The following is a 15,714-nucleotide window of genomic DNA, read 5'->3' on the forward strand; positions in this document are numbered from 1 at the left end:
ACTTTACCACAAACGATATAACTAAGAATCAAATCCATTTTTCAACATTTCTAATAATAGAAATATAAACACCAATTTTCACAAATGCCATTGCAAGGAAACGTAAAATAAGATAAAATGAAATTTTACTTTATTTATAAAAATGCGGAAAAACTTGTCCTTACAATGCAAATCCATATGAAAACTATGTTTCTAAATATTCCTAAGCAATTTATCATAACTCCTAAGTAGCAGCTCCAAATCCTGATCATCGAACCATGCGATCGAAATCCATCTCTTCACGACCAGAATTAGCTTTTACTTTCCCTAAGCTTCCTTCTTTCTTTTAGATTCTGCAAAACATCAAAATGCAATCTTATCACATCATGTATTAAGAATCTATAAATAGGAACTTAATAGAGTTAGATAGTGAACTTACCTGAAGTAGAACCATACAATTTGATTTTACCATCTCTTAGATCTCTCAGGTAGTCAGGGAAGCTTCGCTTCCAATGTCCCTTCAATTGGCAATAGAAACAGATGGACTCTTTAGGAGCAACACGTGGAACTATCTCAGAACTTGCCTTTCTCTAATGGCCAAACCTTTTGACCATGTCCAATTTCTTTCCCTTAGGAGAAGAAATCATTTGTAGACTATCGTTGTCATTGCCTATGCCCATGGAAATTTGGGAGGTAGATCTTCCAATCAATTTTGCTTTAACAGTGCACCAAATCATTTCTGATTCAGTAACAATTAGCAAATATGTCAGATCAATAAGGGACACATCGTGGTCTGTCATATAGTAGTATTTAATGAACTCACTATATGACTCAGGAAGCGATTGAAGAACCAAGTCAACAGCCAACTTCCTTGGGTAAATGACACCCAACATTCCTAGTCTGTCAATGTGCAACTTCATCTCGAGGACATGTGCACACACAAAACTTCCATCTCGATGCTTGTATGCCAATAGGGCTTGAGTAATCTTGAACTTTTCAAGTCGACGAAAACGTGGGTCAGGGAGAATCATTGGAGGAGGTGGAGGAAGAGAAGTATGATTTCTAGTTCCACCATTGCACGAAGAAGGGATTGATCTTTCACCTTGATCGACACGGGGAATATCATCTTCATGAGGAAAGCTTTTTCCAAAAGGATAAGGAATACTATAGTTGTCAAAACTAGACATCTACAAAAGGGAGAAATTCAAGTGAGTTGATTTAATCCTTAATATGACACACGAATGAAATATTAAGGCTAGGACCCAACACAATAATTTACAATTCAAAAGAGGGATGTCGTAATCTAATTGCAAATTATTTGAAGCTAGGTAAATGACGATTTACCAATTCCACCACGAAAACGAAATATTAAACGAATTAGGTTTTAGATGAAATTCCCAGATCGTTTGAGATTCATTGAACTTTTCAATGGCATGTTTAATCTCGATTATGCCCTTCAAGTTTGTGACTGGGATATCGAGGATCATAAACAAGGTGTGAATAACCATGCAAATTAGCTAGGTACTATCGATGTCATTTATCATCTAATTAATGTGCCGGTTAACCACACACGCTCCATCGATCAACGATAATTTACGAGCTACCCATTGTCATCCTTCATTAGTCTCATATTAGTGTGTCGGTTAACCACACACGCTCCACTAACGACCAATAAGGTGCAATGTGCAATTTCATAGGTTAGCATCAAATTCACATTTTACCTAAAGTAACTAAGATTGGGAATTTATAAAAGCATTTAGTTACTTTATATTTTATTATACTTTTAATGAGGATTAATGTCCTATCCTACTCGTTCGGCTAACGACCCTCCACTAGTCAAAAGTGCGGTGGGTAAGAGTGGATACCCAATGGTGGTCATTTTACAGGCCGCTTCCTTAAACACCCCTTATAGACCAGCTTCGTGAATGAGGTCTACTAACGGTAAGACTGACTTTTCTCTTATACATATATAATATATTAGACTTTTAATTTTATATAGTATAAGGGTGTATTTTAAACTTTTAAAATACTAAGTGGTTTAATCATTTGATAAATTAATTTTTTAATTTAATTAAATTTAAACCAGATTATGGATTTATTAATTTTCTCTTTTAATTAAACACTTAATTAATTTAATAAAATCCATGAGGGTATATTTTTAAACTATTCAAAAATACTAGGGATTAACTATTTAAATTTCCAAAAATTAAAACTTTTAATTTCAAATTCAAACAATAAAACCAAAGGGTGCATTTTGAAACTTTTCAAAAACTAGGTTAAATCTTTGAATCAAAATAATCTTATGTTATATATTTAACCAAATCTTTTAATTTTGATAATGATATGATGATACCAATCAGAAAAATCGATTTTAGGCAATAAAAACGAATTATGGTAATTATCCAAATCAAAATCTGATCTGAAAATCGAAATTTTAGGTAACAAACGAGTCAACTCGTCGAGTTGGGCTCTAAACTTCTCGAGTTCATCATGGACTCGTCAAGTTCATCATGGACTCGTCGAGTTCATGTGTCATACAGCCAAAAATTCGATTTCTTGTTCTTTGGACAGTTCACTCTTGCATCAATTCAATTGAAAAACATCCTAGACTCTGATACCACTGATGAGTTTTTAGCATATCTACATTCCTATGTGATCATGCAACCCTCTTGCTTTGGATCTAAGTTTTTCTCTATTGAACATGTAAATACAAACTCCAAAGCAATAACCCTAGATATAGCATATATAATTCGAAATTCATATATAAAATTAGGGTTTGAACATTATCTCACTTGTTATGTAGTAATAACAAGAACAATCCTTGCTTGATCTTAACTTCTGAAAGTCTAGTGCCCCAAGTGTTGCTCATCTAATGGAGTCACAAACACCCAATGCAAAGGATGAAGATGGACAGAGGTGAAAATCGGCTACTCTAGGGTTTCATAAGTACGGTGCCGATATTACCAAGTATGAGGGTCTATTTATAGTTGTGGTTGCTAGTGTTTTCAGGTGGAAGCCCTAATTCCTTGCTTAAGGCCTAAGTAGCCCATGGACTCCTCCCCATTAGGCCATGGACGAAATCTATAGGGCCTTAATATAAGATTTCGTCCACTCCTAATTAAGGAGTCTAATAGCCCAGTTTGCAACTATCAATGATTTGCAAAACAACCCCTCTATTATTAATCAGTTCCTTTAATCCCAAAATTAATGTTAAATTAATTTCTAATTAATTACTAATTAATAATATGATTTCCAAATAATATATTAATCTTATAATATATTAATAAAACCATTTTGAGTACCAATTTATTATTCATATAATAAATCCTACTCTCTCTCTCTCTCTACTTGACATTCTGTCAAGTTGCATTAGTGAAGGCAACCCAAAAGGATCATGCTACTATCAAATCAAGTACATACCAATTATAGTTATGGGCTTAGACACCTAATCCAACAAGTTTCACATGGGGTTAATTGAAAATATTAATAGAGTTAATTAAAAGGACCAGTAGTGGGACAAATTTAAAACTAGAATGACCATTTATGTATAAGGTTTTCTCCGTAGGGACAATCCATGCAAAAATTGTTTCACATGTACTATTTTAAGGACAAAAGGAAACGTTTAAGGACCATCTGTGAAATTTTGTCTTTAAAATATAAGAACATAATCTAGTTTTTTTGTTAAATAGCCAAGTTTTTCCAGATGATCCATACTATTTTATATCAAATCAAAAGTAATTTTTACGACAAAAGTATATTCCGGATTTAGAACAAAAAATAAGGAATTTCAATAACAAGTTTGAAATCCGATAAAAATTAATCCCCCCCCCCCCCCCAATTCGATAAAATCGGCGACTTCTTATTGAAATCAGTGATCTCTTGCTGAAATCATTGATGAAATCTGGAGTTTATTGGTTGATTGTTGCTAAAATCGATTATTTTATGTTTTTCTGAAATTACTTGATAGAGTTATGTTATGATGTTAAGGAATCTCCATTGAAAAGTTTACGAAATTATTCCCTAAAGTAGATGAAATTATTTACTGATTTTGCTAAAAAGTTTTTGAAATTTAAAGTTTGATTGATGAATTGGTGTATAGTTGTGTTTATATATACAATTAATGAAACTTGTAATGCTTCTTGTCCTCAAAAGCTTCAGAATTTAGTGTTAATTAGGTGGGGGCAGATAAGTAGGTATGTGTTTCAAGATGTCATTAAGGTTGGAGATTTTGAGAAATCAATGGATTACTCATTTTTTTTTTTTATGATTCTTTGACCCAGGACACTTGGGTAATTTGATGTGGATAAAAGTTGTAATGTTTCTTGTCCTCAAAACCGTGTTATGGAGATTTGGTTAATAGTTGAATATAGACTTTGAAGCACAAAAAGAACCTACTGTATTTCCTTTTCTAGTTTGTTTATGGCATATAATGTTGAAGTAAGAAGAGAAAGTGAGTTTTAGACCAGGTTTTATGTGATACATATATGTAACTACTCAAATGGAAAATGTTTATGCCCCAGAAAACTAGCCGTGAATGTGGTAGTGGATTTTCAAATAATAGATTTTCTTCATTAGATGATTATTTTTAGATTGGTTTAATTGGTCAACTTCAAGTTGTTATTATGGTCTTTACATTATCAACATTTTTCCATGCCCATGTTCAGGAACATATATGATTGTATTTGTATACATTATTTCATTAATTTTTATATGATAAAGATATTTTCTAGTTTTACAATTATAATCTTAAGAGTATATTGTTTATATTCTTTTGTATGGTGTTTATATATATATATATATATATATATATATATATATATATATATATAGTTATTCAAGAAGTTGGTTCAGTTATTTTATAAACAAAAACATTTAATTCAACAAAAATAATTCAGAAGTATAAGTAATCATTTTATAATTTAAGGCAGCAATTCAGAGGTTCAAACCAAACATGTTAAAAATTCAGAACTTCTAATTTCAGACCATTTTAAAAATTCAGATAATGCCAACCAACCGTAAGACTAAGACTAAAACACTTTTGTAATACATTCAAGACTGAATCAAGTATGAAAACGATGATAATAGCGAAGAAGAAGATGACCACAATATCCACAAATAAGAAAGATATATATAGTGCTTTCAAAGAATATTAAGTTTTTTTTTCTTTTATATAGTTTGCAATCAAATAAAAATTTGGGGTAAAAACTATTTACGTTTTATTTTTTATACTAGATTTTCAAAAACAATAAAAAAATTAAAAAAATTAGAAAAAAAAGAGAGAGAGAGAGTAAATGGTCAAAATGGATTTTTACTTCGATCCGGACTAGTTTAAAAAATTTATTTTTTTCTTCCAACAAAATTAAATATTGTCAAAATTGATTCCATTGTCAGGAATTTAACGAATTTCATATGATTGATCATAAATGGAACACTAAGCAAAACTTGGCATCATTATAAAAAATAATTGATGAAAACAAACACACTTTGTAATTACATCCATATTCTCCCAAATTCCCCAAAACCAAACACCCAAACACATATCATGTAATAAAATCGTGAAATCCCGAATAAAATAAATTCCCTCTCAATGTGTCAACTCCCAAAAGTTACTCCTTGAATAATTACAACAGTAAAACTCTACTCCATAACATAACACACTCAAAACAAAACCCAAAACCAGAGAAATTTAATTGGCCTCTACTTGTCATTTGTTTCTTTTTTCTCATTTATTGAAACCGCGATTTTCTTCTGAACTTTTACACGTGGTTGGAATTTGATTTCCTTAACAGTTTTTTCCAAGCTATCGAGTCTATCTTTCATCTCCATTAACTGTGGATTAGAGTTGAATACTTCCCTTCTTTTTCCTTCATCTTCTTCGCCTCTTCAATTTGTCTCTTCTCTAATTCCTGCAACTCATTTTCATAATTTTAATTAAAAAAATGAATATTCCGTCAAAAAAATGGCGAAAGAATCTTACTGCGTCCATTTTCTTCATTTCATCACGTGCATATTGTGCAACCAAATAGACAGCTGACAATAAAAGATAGAAATAAATTAATTAATAATGTGTAATTTTGAAGTTAATGAGATAAGATATATATACATATATATTTACCAAGTGAAGGTAAGCAAACGAAGAAGAGTTGAACCAGATGAAAATCAAGCCTGAGAATATCAGAAAGACACTGATAAGTATATTGTAGTACATTAGGTAAAGATCAATATTATTCACATTTCTACAACATATAGTGAGAATTTATGTAATTTAATTTACAAAAATAAATAATCTTGTGTTTGGCAGACTAGCTGACAAAAAATGACGTTGTAGTAAAAACTAGCTGATATGAGTAGCGGATGTTATATAGGGCCAGGGGGCTGTGGCCCCCCCTAATTTTTTTTTTAATAATTAGTCCTTATACATTAAAAAAAGTTACATATTATGCCTAAAACTATAAAATTTGACTTTGGCCCCCCTGTTCTTCAATTTTTATACATATTCTATTTTCGGCCCCCCCAAATCAAAACTTCAAGCTCCGCTACTGGCTGATATAAAAGGACATTTAGTAGAATATGTTTTTTATAACTAATTAAAGGTATGTTGAAGAAAAAAAAAATCTAGTCGAAGTAGCTTTTAAAAAAGCTAGCTTATCTTATCAGCTACATTTTGTCTTGAAAAATAAGCTAGATGTGGCGAGCCAAACACAACCTTTAACATAACAAAAGCTGAATGAAACCCAAATATAATTATAATAGAAAGATATATTTTTTTATAAAGTGAATAAGATGAGCTTCATATAAAAATGTGGGAATAAAAGTGAAAAAAAAAATGATACCCAAATTTGTTGTGTTTAGGGGGAGTGGTGAAGAGAATCTTGGCAGCTGACATGAAATCAAGCTTATCCAGGTTTCGATAAGAGTCATGTGAATAAGCAAGTGAAGTTACTGTTACCTGTCTTGCTCCTTGCCTTGAATTCGTAAAATCGGTAAGAAGATGAACGTCATTGGCGACTCTAGCCTCTAGGAAGGAGATGAAGCCGCCCTTCAGTTAACGATGAACAACGACTTAGGATTTAGGGCTGAGAGGAAACGACGTCGATTTGCATTAGCCAAGTACACAGACGTTGCGACTTCACTTAATCGACTAGATCAACGTACGAAGGGCAAATAATAATAATAATAACAATAATAATAATAATAATAATAATAACAACAATTACACAATGGTCCTTTCGTTTGGGTAAATTGCATATTTGGTCCTTAACCTGCTTTTCTTAACTATTGTATGTTTTTATTGCATGTTTGGTCTTGTTCTCATCTAAAAAGACTATTATGTCCTTATTAATTTTTTTTAATAATTTTATTATACATGTATTTCTTTTTGAATTTATTTTTAAAGAGATAAATAGGGCCCATGATGGACGAATAAGCAATATTCAAGCAACCATAAACAATGACGTTTGAAGACAATCATACAATAAGGAATTATTAGATACAATTATCAAGCTTTATCATTTGTAATAATGGAGAAGATAAGAAGTAAACAAACAACAATTGTTTAAGCACAATCTATTAAAATGTAATAATTGTATGGTGATATTTTGCCAACATGTAAATAATAGATGTTGTATGCGTCCTAGAAATATGCATGTGTAATAAGTGTTTGTATTATTATAGACTAGCTTAGATATGTGTCATCTGTAATAATAGTTGTCATAAGTGTCATTGACTAACAATAATTAGTTTATTTGCCGTATCATATATAATATTGTTTATAATAAGAATCATTGATCATATGAAATAAAACAGAGTTGTTTAGTAAAAAACTTGAGTGCTCTCAAAGTTAATAACATCATCTTTCTCTATCTCTCTCATATCACAACAAGAACTGAGAAGATACTATTATCTTTTCATATATTAAAACTTAGGCGGGTAAGTAAGACATCTCATGTACAAAAAGTATTACCAAAGTATAACTTAAGTTGATGAACAATAATAAAAATATGTTGCAAATTTTTTTTTAAAATCCACATAATTTCAGGGACATTTCTGACAATTGCTAACCATTCAAGGTGCCAATAGAAAAAAATGGCGACAACATTCTTACAAGATTTCAAATCCATACACACTACACTTATAACTAAAGGCTATCAATTCTTATACAACAATCACCAAAACCAAATAAACACTCATACCAATGACAAACTATTCAAAATCTTAACTGTATTCATGACCAAGCCCATAACCACTTGGATATCCATGATCATGATCATGACCATGGTCATGGCTACTGAACCCATGGTGAACATTGGATATAGCTTCATGAAGTATTTCTTGAATATGTTCTGGAATTGGCTCTTTTTTCTCAGCGACTTTGATGGGCTTTGGTATTTTGGATACAAATTCATGAATACTTTCAGCCAGTTGTTCAGCAGTATCTTCCTGCACTCTCATCAAGTATTGTCAAAGTTAGAAGGAACACAATAACTCTTTATTTTAGGAACAAAGATTCTGTTTCCATTACATTTTTATCAACTTATGCAACAAAATGGTCTTTTTATTGGAAATATGCAGTAAGATGACCAAGAGATGCAACATTTTATTGATAACATGTTAGTTCCATAAATTGGTACAAAAGTAAAACATTGTTTTATAAAATGGTAAAAAGAAAAAAAGAAAAAACATTTTTTTGCTTATGATTATTGTATTAATAGTTTCAGCATTTTATCGATTTAGCCATTGAAACTATTGTTTTGCTTATGATTATTGTATTAATAGTTCAATGGCTAAATTGATGAAAAATAATAGATGAGTGGCTAAATCAATAAAAAAAAATAACAGTTTAGTGGCTAAAGAAATAAATAGTGAAAGATCATACCATTTTAGCAGTGTACAACACTAAAAATGTAATCAAAAACACTAATTTGATTTTAAAGATTGTCGCATTTTACCAGATATTCACTTAAACAACAGATTTGAGAAATTGCGTTTGGATTCTTAATTCTATTGAAAAGTTTAAAAAAAAATTGAAAGGGAAACTGTGGTATCCTCACCTGTGGCCAGCGACCACCAGAATGTGTGACAAAAGTCGCCTGAGAAAGAACTCCGGCGACTTGCCGCCCCTGTTCCACCCACTCTTCCGACCAAAGCACTTGCATTGGTAAATCTTTCACACCTTCAAGTTCACCCCATTCTGCAATTTCAAAACTAGAATTCATCTTCTTCCCCATTCCAACAACCGATTTCCTTCCATTTCTACCCTTCAAAAGAAGTCTATGGCTCTCTGAATCAGACCAACCACCTGATTTCAAACAACAGGTTTGAATAACCTTCTGAAAAACGAAACCAAAACCCAAAACAACCTCTCTAACAACTGGCCATTTCAAAACCCATAAAGGAAAAGCAGTTTGATTTGATGTGCTATCAAGAAGGGTTACACTGCTTACAAACCCTAGATTTTTAGCCACCCAATTTGCTCCTAATCCGAATGCTGAATCGTGAAGAACCAAATCAACTGGTTTCAAACCCATTGTGTCGATTACTTGTCGCAAAACTCTACCCATCTCTTCAGGACCTAATTCAATCGCATTCAGATGTTCTACTTTCGACATACGGATCTCATTTTCTTCGTGGTCGTAATTCACATACCCTTGCTCGACTAATTGATCAAACCCCCAAAAGACGCCTTTTTCTTTGATCTCATTGTACATCTCAACGAGCCTCCCGAAACCCCCCATCGGCTTATGTTCTACCACCGTTACGAACTTATCGGAAAACCCAGAACCAGGGAGATCTAGGGCTACGGCATGTACGCCCTTTTTGCCTAGGGACTTTACAACGTTACTGAAAATGTATGAACTACAACCTAACCCATGTACAATTAGCACATTATGTGACGAATCTATTGGGCCATCTCGGACAGTGAAGACTTCAATTGAATCACTGTGAGGAGTCGCTTGGACTTTTATAATTCTGCCATTAGAGTAATGGTGTCTGAGATTTGTGGGTAGTGTAAGGAACCATGCTTTCGAGTCTTGTTGGATGGAAAGAGAGGAAATTGTGACGAAAATAACTGTTACAAGAGAGACTGAGATGGTTAAGTAGAACCAGAAAGTGAAAGGGTTTGGATTTGATGATATGGGTGCAGTAGAAGGTGGTTTCAGCCTGGGTTTTTTGGTCGGTCTTTTTGCAGAAGAGTTTGATGAGTCTTGTTCCTCTGTTATGATCGCCATTGACGAGTGACCGAACGTGCAAAATGAAGGAATTTGAGGGGAGTCCCAGTGTATAGTGAAACGAGGGCTGCAGATTCGGAGAAGGGTATCAAAATAAGGTTTGATGCTGAAATAGTGAAAGGAATTGGGAAAGTTACAGGAGCCTGGATCCTCAATTCTTTTGCGCTTCCCAAATATTATAAAAAAGCAATTTGAAATAAATTCACTTTGATCAATAATCTTACTCATTGAATTTTTGGTTTGTTCTTTTTGGCAAAGGCTTTCGGTTAATGAACTAGAAAGGTAACGAACTTTAGTCTTTGTTCACATTAAGGTAACCATATTTTTTTCGTATATATTTGATCATTGAACTTGTTTGACCTGTTCAAAATAAGGTAACATGACTAGTAATTAGCAGTAACATTACCCTATTATGAACAGGTCAAACAAGTTTACTGTGCAAATATGTACGAAAAAAAACATGGTTACCTAAATATGGAAAAAAACCAAAGTTCATTACCCGTTTTGGTAATATTGGGTTCTTTATGTTAAGTGCAAGTAGTCATAAGATCCATTTGATGTGACATGAAATTGGGTTGTCCGGTCTTTGTGTATGAGGAGATGGTTAAGTCTTGGGCCAACCCATTTTAGGCCCAGCTAGTTAGGGGTTAGGTTGTATACCCTTAAGGGGCTAGGTTGTATGTGCTTTAAAGACCTAGCAACACGGCCTAGCCCATGATTAGCTGGGACTGAACTGGGTTAGACCAACCCTAACCTAATTGTTCATTGACTGTCGGAGCCTGATCCCACGGCCCAGTCCCTGAGATGGTTCTTGTCCAATATTACCAAAACGGGTAAGAAACTTTGGTTTTTGTCCATATTTAGGTAACCATGTTTTTTTTTGTATACATTTGACCAATAAACTTATTTGACATGTTCATAATAGGATAATATTACCGTAATTACCAGTCATATTACCCTATTTTGAACAGGTCAAACAAGTTTAATTGTCAAATATGAACGAAAAAAACATGGTTACCTGAATGTGGACAAAGACTAAAGTCCGTTACATTTTTAGGTCATTAACCCTACTTTCATTATTAATATATTTCAGTATCTATTTTTGCTAAATTACATGAAAACAATGAATATTTTATTAATAGGAAAATTGAGTAATCTAACCCATATAAATAAATTTTTTTTTGATAAAAATAACCCATTTTTTTTTTGTAAAGTAACCATATTTTTCAGAACACATTGTTTCGGAGAGGTCTCCAGAATTTCGGAGTACGATTCCGAACCATGGTTCCAGAACATTTTTTTTTTCGTTTTTTTAATGGTTAGATTCCGGAAGGCCTCCGAAATACTAGAGTATGATTCAGGAAAGTTTTTTTTTTTAATTGTTATTTGTGTAAATGTGTTTTTTTGTAGAAGTTTTGTTTATATATTAAATAAAATGCAATTGATAATCTTAAAATCAACAAAAACCAAATAAAATTATAAACTAAAGGGATTTGTTTGAATTGATATTACAATGTTCAAATCATCTTATTCCTTGTACTTCAAAATATTTCCGCAAGTCGTTTACGATATGACATAGCCCATGTACCGCTTGGACCGTCTATAGAATATGACTTCCCGGTGATCAATGCTTCTAGGAACCAACACAAAAACACCCCACAATCTCATCTATTGCCAGTTTGTTGTGGTACTTATGTGCCTTTTCAAGAGTCATGTTGAAACTCTCAAGTGAGATTGAATCACTTGGTTCGGTACCCCGGTAGTTGATACCTGCTAACATTTTGTGGATGTGGGCTCGCATATTGATAAACCAATCAGTAGTTGATACCCGCTAACATTTTGTAGATGTGGGCTCGCATATTGATAAACAAATCATGGGTTTCTGAAAAGTAGCCGCTTTTCTAGTGACTATCGTATATTATCATTTGGAAAGTCTTCAAATTCAAAGCACCCAAAAACCAGTAAGCAACTGGTATATAGATTGGGATGTAAAGCTACAAAAAGGTTAGAAATAATTAAACATCAAATAACATTTTATTACAAACATACTTAGGTAATGTAATCGAAACATAACTATACCGTATCACAGTTTGCCCAAGCTAGGTAAACGAGTAAGTCAGGCATGCCACTTCGGTCGAATGCATCAGTGTTGAAAGTTTTCGGTACGACCGTCCACCGAGCGTCATCCTGTCTACGCTCCACCAGTAGTGAGATCCACAACATGATGTGATGCCAATTAAAAATATTTGCAGTTAAGTAAGTGTTGTTAGTAGAAGCGTAGTACGTAAATGAGCAGGATAATAATGTAACTTACATCACATTCCAACCATCCTACGTTACTATCTGCATATAAGCGCGTCCAAAACTCAATCGTCGGAATACCAGCTAAAAAACTGTGACTAAACAACATCGAACCATCTCGTTGTTTATAAAGAGTGTGTATGGCAGTTCTAAGAGATTGTCCAACTGCGTTGGATGTTGTCTTGCAAAATCTTTCATTTTCATTTGTATCAATGGGGATTTATACCATATGGACATTACTTTTTGCAGCATAGAACGCCGAAGTGCTTGTGGGTGTGTTTTGTATTCATCCCGTAGAATCTCTTTTACATCCGACGAATGAATAAATGGAGACGGCTACTCAGGGTCGTCATGCAGCGGGTTTTTAGGTGTGCATGACCCGTAATCGTGGTCCCATAAGTCATTGTCATTGTACTCTGCGTTATCAAAATCGTCTCTGGGAGTATTATTGATAAGTTTTAGAACCATAGCTAAAGTAGCGTCATGCTCTGCTAAACGTTGATCATGTGACCTCAACTGCTCGCAACATTCACTAAGATCATTTTTCAATTGATGGACCTCGTTTTGCAAGTAACTAATAATTCGGTCCTTGTTAGTTGATGGGTCAGCAGCTGGCGGTGGTGGTGGTAGCAGGTGAGATGGATCATCTATATGTGCCTTCTTTTGTCGAGGCTCATGGGTAGGGGAGTTTTTGGGTGATGGTGTTAGGGAAGGTGCCCTGTGAACTTCAGTGTCAGGAAAATCAGGGCCATGAATCCAAGTCGAGCTAACTATCCACTATTCAGCACGCATCTCATCTTTTGTCAGCTCCAACTTCTGTACGAGTCTATTATCCTGCTAACAAAATTATAAATTTATAAATAAACAGAAATTATCAAATAAATAAATATTTAAATAATAAAGTAACCATACGTCGTTGATTTGTAAAAACTGGTTGCGGTCAGGCTTTTTTAAAGCCCTCGGTTTTGACCATGCAACATCCCGAGGGATCATATTCTGTTGTCGAGTACCAAACAAACTGCTCACCGGAAAAGTCTCAAGAATCCATATCTTAATGTTAGCAAACAAACAAATAAATAAATTGTTAGAATGTTGCCAAACAAAAGTAAATAATATATTTTTCATAATATACTTACCTTAAAAGCGTATAAAAACCCATGTAGGGTGTAGTTCATTTTTTGAGGTTGCTTCTCTTTCGGTTCGACTGGATGTATATGTTTGTCAACCTTATTGAATACAGTTTCTAGCTGCGAGTACAATTGATCCCAAATTATCCTCCCACATGGATATCTACCACATAAAAAATTAATTAACAATTAAAATTTTTAAAAAATATCAGTAACGATAAGTAATTATAAAATAGACAACATTATACCTATTGAATTCATCAAGGTTGGATAGCAAATTGAAATACTTTTCTGTAACAGGTTGTTTAGCCAACCGCCCATTGCAACCCTTCTCTAACAGGTATAGAAGAAATACACTGATTGCATCCTCTTCCGATAACTCATTAAGTGAATGTTTAAACACATTAATAACATTGTCTAATTTGATCGAGACATTCCATAGGAAAGGCACGGAAACGGAAGGCGGTACCGGATGAAGAAGCAGGAAAATAGTCACCAAATCGGAATCCAGTGATGAGACAAAATTCTTTCTTCCCGAAAGACAGCTCGTAACCCCGAATCTCAAAAACCATTTCCTCTACTTGGTTTGGGGGTCGGTGACAACTTCGTGGAAAAAGACATAATGTAGAAGCAAAGGATCCCCATCTACATTAGGAATGTTTAACCACCTCCCAAAATATGTATTCCAGAACATAGTCTCGTTCGGATCAGTCTCTGAATACCGCAAGAATTTGCCTGTCGATTTTGGGTTTACACGAGAGTGTAATGGATGCATCAAAATCATGTCGTGCTGCACAAATCAAAAATATGTTATCACTTCATCCCGAAACAAAAATGACCAATATTCTGGAGTAGTTTCGGACTTGTTCCTCATGTTCCGAATGAGTTCATCGTGTTCCGGAACAGTTCCTCTTGTTTCGGAGGCTTCCAGATTGAAATTTTAAGATCCGGAACACTACATTGTCGATGTAGATCAACAATACCTAAATATCTAAACTACTTTTCAGTTGGTCCTACAACAATGACATCTTTAATTTAAACTCCGGAGCATTTTTAGTTCATTCCGGAGGTGTTCTACGAATTCCGGAACAGTAACAGTAGAAGAATAGGCACTTGAAACAAACAAGAAAACTACGTAAAGAGAAAGTGAAGAACATACCCGTAAAATAACAGGGTCGTAGTGCTCTTCTTTCATGTCGGAGTTGCATGCCGGAGATCGGACTTGCGTGTCGAAGATCAGAATGACGATCAAAATTGAAAGTCAAAAGATCTGGAATCGCATGTCGGTATCGGAATCGGAAGTCGGAGCAAGATCCAAAATAAAGGCGAAGGTTCGAATTTTTTAAAATTATATTCCGGAATTTGAAATTCAAATTTTCGATACAGAACTCGAACAGGTAGTCCGGAATGGCAATTCCAGACCCACGGTAATGGGCCGGCCCACCCAAAAAGTTGTCCGAAATTTTGTAGGGGAAATTACAAAGTTGGTCCTTGCAGTATACCAAAAAGTGCAGTTTGAATCCAATTATTTTTTATGCATACCTGGTCCAAAATTGAAACTTTTATGCAGATTTTTTCCCACAAGTTAATTATTGTTATCTTTTCAAGTTATGTTGTTCACATGCTCCTCATGTGAGGGAATATTTGTTATTTTAATAGTTTTTCTCTTATTATTTTGTTACTTAAACTTAAAAGCATCCCATGCCTCTAAAAAATAAAAATCGTGCCCCTTCTTCGTTTACATGGTCGACTTCCATTCTCAACCCAAATAATAACCCTCTACAAACCTCATCTGTAACGTCCCAAAAATAAGACCCGAATTTTTTTCATTTTTAGATTAATAAAACAACAACCCAAAACATTGTTATAAAACCAAGATTATCAAATGTGTCAATACATCATCAATATCAGAGTAAATCACAAAGATGCGGAAACAATTGGTGTGTGCCCTGCAATCATCCCGAGCTCTTCCCTTTGGAACCAGAAGTACCTGAAACATAAACTAAAAACCATAAGCACAAAGCTTAGCGAGTTCCCTAAAATACCACATACCATACATAATAAACACATAATGGGCC

At 33.9% G+C, this 15,714-nt stretch overlaps 1 protein-coding gene and 1 pseudogene across 2 annotated transcripts; both read right to left on the reverse strand.

The window, feature by feature from the left end:
- Positions 1 to 5,566: 5,566 nt before the first annotated feature.
- On the reverse strand, positions 5,567 to 7,851 carry LOC145140386 (uncharacterized; annotated as a pseudogene). The gene is made up of 5 exons (XR_013722153.1): positions 7,804 to 7,851; positions 6,813 to 7,018; positions 6,095 to 6,144; positions 5,957 to 6,009; positions 5,567 to 5,885 (listed from the first exon to the last, which is right to left on the reverse strand). The product of XR_013722153.1 is annotated as an uncharacterized LOC145140386 (transcript).
- Positions 7,852 to 7,962: 111 nt separating this feature from the next.
- AXR4 (alpha/beta-Hydrolases superfamily protein) lies at positions 7,963 to 10,372 on the reverse strand. The gene is made up of 2 exons (XM_079072238.1): positions 9,030 to 10,372; positions 7,963 to 8,418 (listed from the first exon to the last, which is right to left on the reverse strand). The coding sequence occupies exons 1-2, from the start codon at positions 10,206 to 10,208 to the stop codon at positions 8,194 to 8,196; spliced, it is 1,404 nt and encodes a 467-aa protein (XP_078928364.1). The 5' UTR covers positions 10,209 to 10,372; the 3' UTR covers positions 7,963 to 8,193.
- Positions 10,373 to 15,714: the final 5,342 nt, after the last annotated feature.

The sequence above is a fragment of the Lactuca virosa genome, chromosome 9 (assembly GCF_052849685.1).
Source record: "Lactuca virosa cultivar CGN04683 chromosome 9, Lactuca_virosa_CGN04683_v6, whole genome shotgun sequence".
Taxonomy (NCBI): domain Eukaryota; kingdom Viridiplantae; phylum Streptophyta; class Magnoliopsida; order Asterales; family Asteraceae; genus Lactuca; species Lactuca virosa.